The sequence below is a fragment of the Marmota marmota genome, unplaced genomic scaffold, assembly GCF_001458135.2.
Source record: "Marmota marmota marmota unplaced genomic scaffold, marMar, whole genome shotgun sequence".
Classification (NCBI taxonomy): Eukaryota; Metazoa; Chordata; class Mammalia; order Rodentia; family Sciuridae; genus Marmota; species Marmota marmota.
In genome coordinates, this window is record NW_026000077.1 from 4,399,522 (window position 1) to 4,412,219 (window position 12,698).

A 12,698-nucleotide genomic window follows, 5' to 3' on the forward strand; every position below is an offset into this window, starting at 1 on the left:
TCCTGAATTATTTTTCCACTTAACATAATGTCCTCCAGTTCCATCCAGGTTACTGCAAATGACAGGATTTTTTTATGGCTGAATAATATTCAATTATGTACATAGATACGTCACATTTTCTTTATCCATTTATCTGTTGATGGATATCTGTTGCAGTGCTCTTCATTGCAATAAACACAGGCATACACGTCTCCCTTTGATACACTGATTTCATTTCCTTTGAACACAGACCCAGTAGTGGGATGGCTGGGTCGTGTGGTAGTTCTATTTTAAGTGTTTGGAGGAACTTCCAGACTGTTTTCCATAAAAGCTGTACTCATTTACATTTCCACCACCAATGAACAAGTTTTTCTTTCTCTGTATCCTCACCCTGTTTACATTTTGTCTTTTTGAAATTAGCCCTTCTACCTGGGATGAAATGGTATCTCACTGTGGGTATGATTTTCATTTTCTTGATGTCTAGTGACCTGGAGCATCTTTTATATATTTGTTGGCCGTTTGTATTTCTTTCTTTCTTTTTTTTTTTTTTTTGAGCAATGTCTATTTAAATCATTTGCCCACATTTTCAACAGATCATTTGTTCCTTTGGTGTCGAGTCCTGTATATATTCTGAATATAAATCCCTGTCTGGTGCGTGGTTTGGGAAGGTTTTCCCTCATTCTGCAGTTGTGTCTTCATTTTGTCGACTGCTTTGCTGTGCAGAAGCTTCTTAGTTTGATACAATTCCATTTGTCTGTTTTTACTTTTGTTACCTATGCTTTTGGTGTTATCCAAAAAATCTTTGCCTGTATCAATATCTTGAACTGTCTCCCTTATGTTTTCTTTCAGTAGTTCCATAGTTTCAGATATTACATTTAGTTCTTTGATCCATTTTGAGTTGACTTTTGTATAGGGTGATAGAAATCTAGTTTCATTCATATACTATTTATATTCATATACATTATATATGTATGTTCATGTATGTATACACACACACACACACACACACAAACACAACACCCCTCTTCAGTTTTCCCAGAATCACTTATTAAAGAGATTGTCCTTTCTCCAATGTTCTTTTTAAAATACTTATTTTATGTCTGATTAACATGTATTAATTGTACACATTCGTGAAGTTCAGTGTGCTATTTCCCCTAATGCACATGACACGTACTGATCAAATCCCAACCTCACCCTTACACCCTTCCCACCTTCTAGTAATCACCATTCCATATTCCGATCAACTTTTTTTTAGCTTCCACATATGAGAGAGAATATGCAGTACTTGCTTTTCTGTGTCTGACTTATTTCACTTAACATAGTGTCCTCCGGTTCCATCCACATTCCTGCAAGGGGCAGGGTTCCATTCTTTATGGCTGAATGACACCCCATTGTGCATGGGTACCAGGTTTTCTTTATCCGTTGCTCTGTTGATGGATGTCTCACCCGATTCCATATCTTTCTTGACATCTTTGTCAAAAGGCTAGCAAGGGAGGCTGAGGCCAAACCTCATGGACCAAACCATGTTAAAAAATTGTACTTTTAGTTAATTAACAGTGGGAAGAAGTTGAAGCATTTAGACAAGAAGGAACCAAGATTTATATTTCAAAAAGATCATGAGGACTGCAGTGTGGGTGGGGTCAGGCTAAACAGTGAAGGCAGTAGGTGCAGACTGGTTACGGTTGTTGCCAGGATCCAGGTGAAATGTTGTGTGGTGTGGAAGAGGGTGTTATCACTGGAGATGAAGTAAGTGGGCAGAGTTGAAAATTACTTAGGCAGGAGTTTGGGCAGGACTTGGCTGGGCATGGTGGGGAGAGGGATGACTCCTAGGTTTGTGTCTTGCATAACTCACTGAATAAGCAACTCTGAAGGCAGATCAGGCTGTGTGGAAAGGCCAAGAGTTCAGTTTGGACATGTTGAGACTGAGATAACTTTTAGAAATCCAAGAGAAACAGGTAAGGAGATCAGAGGAAACGTCAGAGCCGGAGAAAACCATTTACAGGTCAGCCACATTAACGGGAACTAAAGCCTCTGTGGTGGGAGGAACACAGAGCTGGGGAAGAGAGGTAAAGAGGAGAAGTGGTGCGGGAAGGAAACCCCCAGAAACTCCAACATTTAGAGGTGGGTCAAGGATGATATTTCTGCCAAGGAGTAGCTGTAATGCTAGGAGAACACCCAGAGAGTAGATTAGCTTGGAAGCCGAGTGAAGAGTGACTCAAAAGAGGAGGGCGTAGACGGGAATCTAATCAGCTGAAAGGCAGATAAAGCCAAGTCTGAAAAAGTCTGGTTGGACTGAGAGACATGGAGATCATTGGGCCATAGCAAGAGCGGCCCTTTTAGGATTAATGGAAGAAGACGCCATATTGGAGGGGATGGGAGGCAGGCAATGAATGAAAAGAGAGAAAATGATGACAAGTGACTGGGAACCTAGATTTGCAGAGAGGCAAGAGTTAGGACCGAAGGGAAGTGGGGGTCAGGAGCAGGAGAGTTGGAACCGGTCGAGAAGCCATGGAGCAAGAGGGAGAGCAATCATACGCAGTTCCAAGATGGCAGGATCTGGGTCCTGTGCAGGGGTCAGCCCTGGCTAGGAGGAGCGGTGGAACAGAAGGGGTAAAGGGAGCTCTTGGGTTTCCAAGGATGAGGGGTTGGTTCCATGTTGCCTTTAAAACAGAAGACAAAGGCATGGTGTGTGCCGCTGCAGACTTGAGGAGAGTGATGATCACTAGAAATGTTAGAGGAGAGTGAGAGAATAAATCAGCCAAGACAGGGAGAGGACCCACTGGCTAAGGCTGAGTGCCCATTTGAGACTGAGGATCATGAATTCAGGGCAGGACCCATTTTCCTGGTCCCATTTTCTTCTCTCCCTCCTTCCAAGGCCACACAGACTCAGTACTTGTTTCTGAAGATATTCCGCTCAGGGACCCCAAAACCACGTCTGACGCTCCCTCTTCCTTCCGCAGACTGTGCTCTTCTGGACTTGTGAGAAGTATCCCCACCTGAAGGACTGGCAGGTGTTCCACAAAGCCCTCCTGCGCCTGGTGAGGAAGCTGCACAAGTGTGTGAGCCAGCACTTCCTGAAGCACTACTTCGTCCCAAAGAGCAACCTCCTCCAATATGCTAACTCCAGCGAGCTGGACTCCGTAGCCCAAAAACTGGCCTTCTTCCTGAAGAACCCCCAGATCGGCCTGCCCTGAGGGCTGGCCCTGCCTCGGAGACCCTCGCACACTCCATTCTGGCTTGAGCTCCTTGTCCAGGTGGTTTCTCCCCCAGGTGCCAGGACCCTACCCAGGAGAGAGACAGAGGAAACCACCTCGGGACTCCAGAGAGGGAAAACTGTGTCCTGAGATGTCCGACCCAGGCCTCTCTGGAGCTAAGCAAGCATTTCACCCCAGCTACCTCTCATGGGGCGGCTCTCATCAAGCTTCCCAAGCCACTGATTCTGAACTGATGACAGTTCTGGTTTATTTTCTCTTACTCCGGCTCTGATTGTCTGACTGGGAGAACCTCTGGAAGGCCAGACAGGAGCTTGCCGCCCACGAGTGTTCTCTAGCCCACTGAACATGGGCCCATTATCTTTCCATTTGTAAAATGGAGATGTTAATATGCCCTCTTTGGAGAGGGCTTCGAGCCTGTGGCATTGCTGGGACCTTTTCAACAGAAGGACATTGGAGCAATACAAAGTGCTACTAGCTGGTTTAGGAGCCGGTGTTTGCCTCCTGGATGGGTATCCACACACTGATGGAACGGTCACACCTAAGCGTTGCACACCTCTGATGCCCTCAGCCCTCCTACACTGTGGTTGAGTGGCCTCTGCTCTACTGGTATTCTCCTAAGAACAGCAGGAGTAGTCCTGGGGGCTAGTGGGAGTCCAGGATCCACCCACTGCCAGCTACCGACCTCTTCTCCCCACGCCAGGATGCAGGAATGGAACTTCCTTCTACTTCTAGAATGAGCTTCATACCATGAACTTGCTTGGAGTGACATATTCCTTTGCTCAAATCACTCATTCACTTATTCATTCCTTGGTAAATAAATGTTCACTGGACACTGGGAAAACCAGAGAGGGCAACATGGACCCACTGAATGGGGTGACACCTAGTGGTGAAGACAAGAAATGAACAGATGAATAAAACAGTTACTACAGATGAAGCAAGGGCTCTAAAGGAAATAAACAGAATGTTGAAACAGAAAGATGCACAAAGGACGAAAATGAAAACCATGGAAGGACAGGCTTGAAGGGGCAAGGATGAGTCCAATCCTGTGACCCTGCAAAGCTGATAAGGGATCAGTATTCTATTCTAAGGTGTAACATTGACCTCTCCCAAAGCAAGTGGGGTATCAGGATCTGACTTGCCTTTTAAATAATTGCTCAGGTGACTGCATCCAGAAGTCTGGGGCTCAAGAGACTCAGGGGCACTGACAGCTTTCATACCTACCTATTTTAAGGGGCATTGAAGGCCACAAAGCAACACATCCTGCACAGCACAGCTGACCAGGAATTCTAGGATTTCTTGGTAAGCGCAATGGTTTCTCTGGCATTTACTTAATGCTTCTCAACTCAAAGCACTCTTTTATTACTTTTGAACATCCCTCCGCCCAGTAGAAATAATGAAGTGAAATTTCTAAAAGCACAAACTACTGATTTTGTCTTGATGAAAATTCACCTTTGAAAATGAAAATGGTTAAATTTTCAAAAGTACTGTAACCAAATGGTGGGATTCCCTAGATTATCACACAGGACATTATGATTTTAAAATATCAAAACAATTCTTAACAGATATACAAGAAATTTAAGATTTTTTGAAAACATGAAATTACGGACAAACCAGTGCTTTGTTAAATCCACAAGATTTGCATTCTAATTCTTATATTCTTGGATCTTGAAAAATGTCATCTTTGAAAAAGTGGCAGATGTAATGATTTTTTTTGTTTTGTTTTGTTTTTATGATGCAAACATCTTGATCTAGTTTTTAAAACATTATATTATGCAGTCACGGTATGCCAAAAAGTAAAAGTTTACTGTATCATTGATCAAAATGTTGTGGTGTGTGTGTGTGTGTGTGTGTGTGTGTAGAAGGTGGGATTGACATACTTCACAGTCTGATTCTAGTAGCTTTCCCTGCCTCTTTCCCAGTAAGATCTAAGGTTTGTGGAGGAAGTTAGGACTCTCTGCAGATTCCTGAGTGTTCCCACTATCAGCCAGCAGATGGCAGCAGAAAACCACATATGAAAAGAGCCAGGTCCTTGCCCATCCCATTCCCAGAGCCCAGCAGGTGTCACCTACTCAGCCCATCACCTACACCTGACCCCTCCAACCAAGAGACCCAGGAACTGTGGATTCCAGCTAATGCTGATTTGTCGAACTTTTCTGCCGTTTTTAGCAAAAATTCCAGTCTTTCTACCTGTGCAAGGCACTGTGGAGCTTCCGGCACCTTTCTGTTACCAGAGAAAAATTGCACAGCTTAGAAATGTCTGAGATCATTTCTCCTTTATTCCGGCCAGTTTTTGTTTTTTATTTCTCCAAAAAAAAAAAAAAGGCTTTCCATCGTTCTTTCCTCTTCTACGTGCTGGGGATTGAACCCAGGGCCTTGTGCATGTGAGGCAAGCACTTTTGCCAACTGAGCTATATCCCCAGCCCTATATATTCTTCATACAGAAAGCAGAACCCCCCCCCCCCCAAGGAAAGCATGTAGAAAATTCCACTGCAAATTCCATGAGCCTAGCTCTCCTTTTGTTCCTTTTATTAAAATGGAGGAAGTGTCACTCCTCAAAGGCCGGTGTCTCTGCATGTGTGGTTCTGATGGCTCCCACTCCCCCATCTTCCCACTCATTCCCTGCAGTGTCCTCCTGCAACTGCCCCCTGCCTCTCTCCCCCCACCTCTCTACACAGCTTCCTGATGCACATGTGCATCCCCGTGTTATGGTTTAGATAGGAGGTATCACGCAAAACTCATGTGTGAGACAATGCAAGAAAGTTTAGAGGTGAAGGGGTTGGGTTATTAGAGTCTTAACCTAATCAGCGCATTAATCCACTTGAATGGATTAACTGGGTGGTAACTAGTTGGCAGGATGTGGCTGGAGGAGGTGGGGCACAGGGGATGTGCTCCTGGGTATGTATTTTGTCCCTGGTGAGCCAAGCTGAGTCTCTCTCTGCTTCCTGACTGTCATATCCTGAGCTGCTTTCCTGGGTCACACCCTTCTACCCTGATGTTCACCTTGGCCCCAGAGCAATGGAGTTGGCCATCTATGGATTGAGACTTCTGAAATTATGAGTGCCAGATACATTTTTTCTTCTCTAAAATTCTTTGGTCACAGTGGCAAAAAAAAAAAAAATATTATACTTCCACCACTTGCACACCTTTTTTCTTGAATTGTGAAAGATAGTCCTACATGCAAAAGTCTAATAAGCTTAAATAACAATAATAAAACAAACACCAGTAAGCAAACAAACAAAAAAACACTAGTACTTTGGGATGCTTCTGGGTACCTCTTCCTTCCCTCAGCCTCCTTCCTCCCCTCCTGAACACAGGTAATCATAGGTCTAAATTTTGTGTTAGTCATTCTGTCACTTTTTAAAAATAGTTTTATCACCTACTATATTTCATTGAATTTCAAACCCCCAACATTGTGAGATGCATAATGGTGCCTAAAAAAAAAAAAAGAAACGTGCAAGACACCACTGGTTATAAGATGCATGTCTTTTTAGAGAGATTAAAATGTTAGAGTAAAAGGTATGTCTCAGAATCAACCAAATATGACTGCATTTATCCCAAACAAAATGTTTTTAGTTTTGCCTGTTTTTGAGATTTATGTAAATGGAATCCAACTGAACAAAGTCTTCTGTGATTGCCTCTTAACATAAGAATAACCTAGAATCCTTCTGAGATACCCAGAGTGGGTTGCTTTTCATTGTGATATAATCTTCCCCTGTAGGATTCTGCTATACTGGACGTACCTTTGTTGTACTTGAGGTGGATTTTTTTCTAGTTTTAGCAATTTGCATATTCTTGGTGATTTGCATATTCTATGCATACTTTTCAGGTCCTCAGATGCAGTGTTTTAAGAGTAATATATATATATATATATATATATATATATATATATATATAGAGAGAGAGAGAGAGAGAGAGAGAGAGAGAGAGAGAGACAAGATTTTGGTCCATGGAATATATGCACACTTAAATTTATTGAGTAATACCAAAGTATTTCCCATAGTGATTATACTGGTCTAAATTCTCCATTTTAAAGTAGGTGAATTTTCAGTGACTTTTTCCATTTTAACAAAACACATTTGATATCTTATTTTAAAAATCACCTTCTTAAGATCTTGAGGATGTGCTCCAGTACTTTCTCTAGAATTTTATGGTTGTATGTTTCACCAGTATTAGGAAATGCTCTTTTTTTTTCCTATCCTATTCTAGTATTTTTAATATTTTTAATAATATTTTTACTTGAAGGTTCGTTCTAATACCTAAAACACTGGCTGGGCCCTGTATTTTTCCTAGTCAGAAGATTTTAAACTACTAATTCATTTACTTTTACATATAAAGGCTATTTGGACTTTTTTTTTCTACTTGCATATGTGTTAAGTATTACTTTCTTAGAAATGTCTTTACCTGAGTTTTCAAATTTACCAGCATAAAATTTTTCATCATATTTTGTCACCTTGGTTTTGATGCCCCCAATCTTCACTTACGGATCTTCTTGCATCTCAGACTTTCAGAGAGGGATCCCTTCCCTTCTCCCTGGAGAATTGCTCCGAATTTCCTGCAGAGAGAGTGGATGCTTTTCATTTGAACCTGCCCTTATCCACCTTCATTCTTGAAACTGAGTTTCTATTTTAGGTTCACAACAATTGTTTTCTCCTACAGATGCTTTTCTCACTGTTTCCAGCTTCCATAGTTGCTATTCACAGATGCTCTATTTGTCTCTTTGCAGGGTATCTGCCTTTTTTCTCTGGCTGCTTCTAGTATCCTTTCTCTTTCTCTCCCTCTCTGTCTCTCAAGTCTTAGGCTTCTTAGACTTTATATATTTTTTTTTTTAGTAATTCTGGGAAATTATGGGCATTTAACTCTAAATAATTGCACTCCCCTATTCTCTCTACAGACAGAAGTCTAAGTTAGATATGTAGTAGTCTCAAATCATTTTATCTTCTGTATTTTTTAACTTCTGTTTTAGAATTTATACCTTTTTATCTCTCAGAACTCCATTCTGGATAAATTTGGATATCTGTCTTCCAATTGACCAATTCTCTCTTCACCTGCATCTAATCTAATGTGTAGTGTATCCACTGAATATTATTTCCAGTGTTTTGTTTCTCATTTTCAGGAGGTCGATTCTGCTATTTTTTTAAACCTGCCTGATTGTGCAAGGTCTCTTGTTCCTACCCTTTGTTTTTAAGCTTCTATTTTATGTATTTAACATAACAGACATAATTGCATTTTAATCCATACATGCAAGTTCTAACATCAGAAATATTTGATGGGTTGCTTCTGTTGTCTGTTTTTTGTTTGTTTTTGATTGTCAATAATAATGCTTGTTTCGTCTGTGCTTTGTAAATTTTTAATGTGAGCTGTTTATTTTTCCTTTAAGTTTTACCTGCGGGAGTTTCTTTGAGGTCTGGGTTGAAGTTGAGGTACATAAAAGGATTTACTTTTAATTTTGTCAGTTAATCAAGAACACTGCCAACCCAAGACCATTTAAATTAAATTCAATGTTTGTAGGTTTTTTTTTCAAAGCCAGATTTAAATTATTTGAGACCTTTTTTTTTTTTATAACAAATCCTTAGGTGATATATATATTTTCCTTTCACTCAGTGCCAAGATTAAAGTGTTTTATTCAGTGTTTTTTTTTAATTTTTAATTTTTTATGATATGACTAAAAGATTGACAAGAGCAACATAGAGGAGGGGAAGCATTTGGGGGGACTCAGAGGTCTCAGTCCATAGACAGCTGACTCCATTGCTCTGGGCCCAAGGTGAGGCAGCACATCATGGCAGAAGGGTGTGGAGGAGGAGAGCAAGCTCAGGACATGACAATTAGGAAGCAGAGAAAGCTCTGCTTACCAGGGACAAAGCATACACCCCAAAGGCACAGCCCTAGTGACCTACCTTCTCCAGCCACACCCTACCTGCATATGGTTACCATCCTGTTAATATGTTCAAGTGGATTAATGCACTGATTAGATTAAGCCTCTCGTAGCCCAATCATTTCACCTCCAAACTCTCTTGCATTGCCTCACAGGAGTTTGGAGGTACACCTCATATCTAAACCATAAGAGTAAGCAAGTTCCCTTCCTCATGACAGGTTTATTCCTTAGTCACCCCCATTCTGAGAGTGTGGCCTTTTGAGCCCCAACTTTATGCAGAAGATTCCTGCTAGATTGCCCTCTTGGGCCAGCCATAGACTAGTGCAGCTGCCCGTGGAAAGCTCCAGATGGCTTGAGTCAGCAAACCCCTCGGGGGCAAAACTTTGCTGCCCACTCACCTACCAGAGGTCCTGGCTTCACTTTAGTTTTGGAGCCTGTGTGTTCCTTGCTTTCCTCCTACCTAGGGATGTATTTTAGAGGTACAGGCTGAAGCCACAATTCTAGTGCTGTCAGTGGGAAAGTCATATTAAGTGCCTAATCTGCTCTAATGCTGGTTACGCAGTCTGACCTAAGCTGGAAACTTTAGCAATATCTTTGGCTCACCTTTCTACATGTAGTCCAATATGGCTCCCCACTCCAGGTCAAGTCATCACCTTGCCCTTCTAGCAGTCTTGCCACTATGTCCCATCCCACCTCAGCCTTCCCTACCCAAAAGCCAGGGAGGTCTTTGTAACATGCACATGAACTCCCTCTGCTGGCCCATGTGGTTTGGCTCCTGCCATTCTCTCTTCCCTTGCCCATGGCCACTCTCCTGAACTCTGTTCCAATCCCATGACGCTTTGCTCCAAACACGCCAAGATCATTCTTGTACACCTTTATACCTGCTTACCTTGGCTTATCATTCCTTTTCCCATATGTTGACCCGACTCACTCCTCCCTGGCCAGCCTACACAGCAAGCCTCTGTGCCCTGCTCTCTGCAGAGTGATTTGCCTATTTTCTGGACTATAGGCTTTATGCAAATAGAGTTTGTCTTATTCACTACTATATCCCCGCACCTAACACCACATCTAGTGTATAGTAGATGCTCTATGGATATTTGCTAAATGGATAGTTGGAGCAATTAATGAGTGGATGGATGAGTGGATGATTTTGTTCCATGACATGTATCTGTTTGTGGCAGGGACTGGACTTGAACTCAGTTTTTCTTGATGCTCAAGCCAGGCTCTTTCCTCTAGAGATATAGCATTTCGAGAGGTTAAAGAATCAAAATGAAAAAAGAAAAATTACCCCTAGCTGTAGAAGTCTGTTTTCTGGGAAGGGCCTGGCTCTTTTCTCGCTGTGCAGAACGCAGCTCCATGCAGCAGTGCACACCAATGCTGCAGAGGCCCAGTGTTGGGTTGTAGATCCCTGGCAGCCACAGCTAAATGCAGATACTGTGTAGCAGGTGTCTGCTAGAAACCACTACCCTAGCTGGGATCCAGCATGCATTTTGTGGACTGCGTGAGCAACACAAATCCTTTGCACTTAAACAAACCGTGCCTGAAGAGAGTTCAGGCCTTCACCCTCCCTTCCTGCCAAGCACGGAGACAAACAGTAGTGGTCTTGGCAGAAGCTCTCTGTCCATTCTTTGTCTTTGAGTCTAGACCATTTATTTCCTCTCATTCACCCAGCTTTACTTTTGGCAAACTGACTTTCTTTTGTGAGTTTATATCTTATGTTCTCAGACTTTGTACCACATGAATCTTCTGTCAGGACCCAACCCACTGAGCGCCTGAACACAAAGGACCCCGTGAAGAAATGCACTGTGTGAAAGAACGCCATTGCCAGTAAATAAAACACCTTGGGAACCTAACACAGAATCTTGTAAAATGTAACTAGGTGGGGCACCCAACACATTGGGGTGCTTACTAAAAAGAACCCAGATCTGTCGTTTCCCGCCTGAGCAACCAGATGAGCAAGCAAGAGCACAGTTTGGGTCATTTGGTGGGTGCCAGGTACAAAGGGAGCCGGGCTCCAAATTCCTAGCCTTCCATGAATGTCACACCCCTTAGCAAGAGGTCCCTCCTCCTCTCCTGTGCTCTTTCCTCTTCAGCCTCCTGCCAAAATGTTCTTTGTTCGTACAGTGTGATATCAGGGGGATCAATAAGGTTCCCAGTCCTTGGTTTTATCTCTCCAGGGGCCACCGTTTGCAACTCGTTAGCTTTGTGACCAGGACCTGAGCTCTTGAAGGAGTAGGAGCTCGCCTTCTGCCTAGGGCTGTGATCCTCCTTTCAAGCAGCAGGGGGCGCCCGCGGCCTCTCCGCGTGGACGCACAGCCGCAGTGCTCCAAAAGCCCTGGGGAAATTCCGCCTGCTGCAACCGGCGCCCGCGGGCAGCACGGGGGCGGGGACACTGCAGACCTCGCGGGGCGCCGCAGCCTAGTGGCCACGTACCTGTGCGGCTCCCGGGCGCTGGGCCAGGGCGCCTCCGCCCACGCCGACTCTGGGGGAACCGAGAACACGCTGACAGCGACCCCCAGGGAACTCTGCACCCTTGAAGCAACCCTTTTAGCCCATTCAGCGCCCAGAGAGGCTGTCCTGATGCACAGGTTCACTGCCCTCCGAGGGGTCCCTCTTTTCAGGGGAAAGTATTTATTGCCCGGGGGGGGGGAGGCACAGCCACTTCAACCCACATGGTGGCTCATCTGGACACTTGGTGTGCTGCTGTGGGGTGCAGAAGAGAGAAGGAACCTGTAGTGTTCCTGTGGACTCTGTTTTCTTAGATAATCCCCAGGAGAAAGCAAAGGGGAAAGTAGGAGATCCAGCAGGCGTCGTGGTTCGTGGGTCGAGAATGGGTGGGTGAGTGAGAAATGCTCAGGAAGAGGAAAGGACGGGTCGCCAAGATTTGCAGACACTTCCTTTGTGCCCAGCACATTTTGGGGGTGCCTGGTGTTTTATCTCATTCAGTCCCCTTGGCAATTCTTTGAGGTAGGTGGATACCCTAAACCCATTTTTCTCATGAGCATTGGAGGCTCACAGAGAAAAAAGTACTTGCCCAAGTCACCAGCAGGATGTGGGCAGTCATATTCTTCTGGTATTGGTCATAATAAATTACTCACAGTTCGGGTGACAGTAGAGACACATGGAGACAAAGCAGACCAGGACCCAGGTTCAAGGTGGAAGCCTCAGACCTTCGGGCTGGCCCCTTCAGCCAAATGAGCCTGGCAGAAACCAAAGGATGGGGGCTGGGTTGGGAGGGACACACACATACCATTCCCTGTCCTTGCCATGACAGACACTCCACACCTGGACATGGGTCAGTGTCCTCCTGGGAAGGGGAGAGTGGTGGAACTCGAAGTTAAAATTTTTGAGTTGGACCTTTGAACGCTGTAAAAATCCTCAAAAATCACTTTTACAAAAGTTAATCATTCGCTTTCTCCACAGGCCAGATAACCTTTGCAACATGGTTGGGGTTTTATTTGCTTTTCTTGAAAGTCCTGAAGTTTGTATTTGGTACAATGTGCTGTAGGTGAGGAAGAAAGGAATTCAGGGTCTAGTAAAGGGCTTGGTTTTCTTCCTGCCCTCTATGTCCCAGGAGTTCAATAACATTTTCTTGGTGAAAGGTTATGAATTGAGGACTGAAGAAAAGTCTG

General features: G+C 43.8%; 1 protein-coding gene and 1 long non-coding RNA gene across 10 annotated transcripts in view; one reads left to right on the forward strand and one right to left on the reverse strand.

The window, feature by feature from the left end:
* Mab21l3 (mab-21 like 3) overlaps positions 1 to 12,698 on the forward strand; it is a 73,749-nt gene that overhangs the window by 49,642 nt on the left and 11,409 nt on the right. For 5 of the 8 annotated variants that reach the window (XM_048814560.1, XM_048814559.1, XM_048814561.1 and 2 more), the window contains one exon: positions 2,940 to 5,011. In XM_048814560.1, the coding sequence (XP_048670517.1) occupies positions 2,940 to 3,173 (234 nt within the window). In that variant the 3' untranslated portion in view covers positions 3,174 to 5,011. Of the gene's footprint in view, positions 1 to 2,939; positions 5,012 to 12,698 lie in introns of those variants that run through there. The other 3 variants (XR_007351772.1, XR_007351774.1, XR_007351773.1) reach the window with 1 other exon arrangement.
* Positions 563 to 12,474, reverse strand: LOC107156191. 2 transcript variants are annotated; one of them, XR_001505331.2, is made up of 3 exons: positions 12,317 to 12,474; positions 7,596 to 7,746; positions 563 to 4,074 (listed from the first exon to the last, which is right to left on the reverse strand). It is a non-coding gene; the product is annotated as an uncharacterized LOC107156191 (long non-coding RNA). The 2 variants fall into 2 exon arrangements; XR_001505330.2 differs by having other exon boundaries at positions 12,165 to 12,473.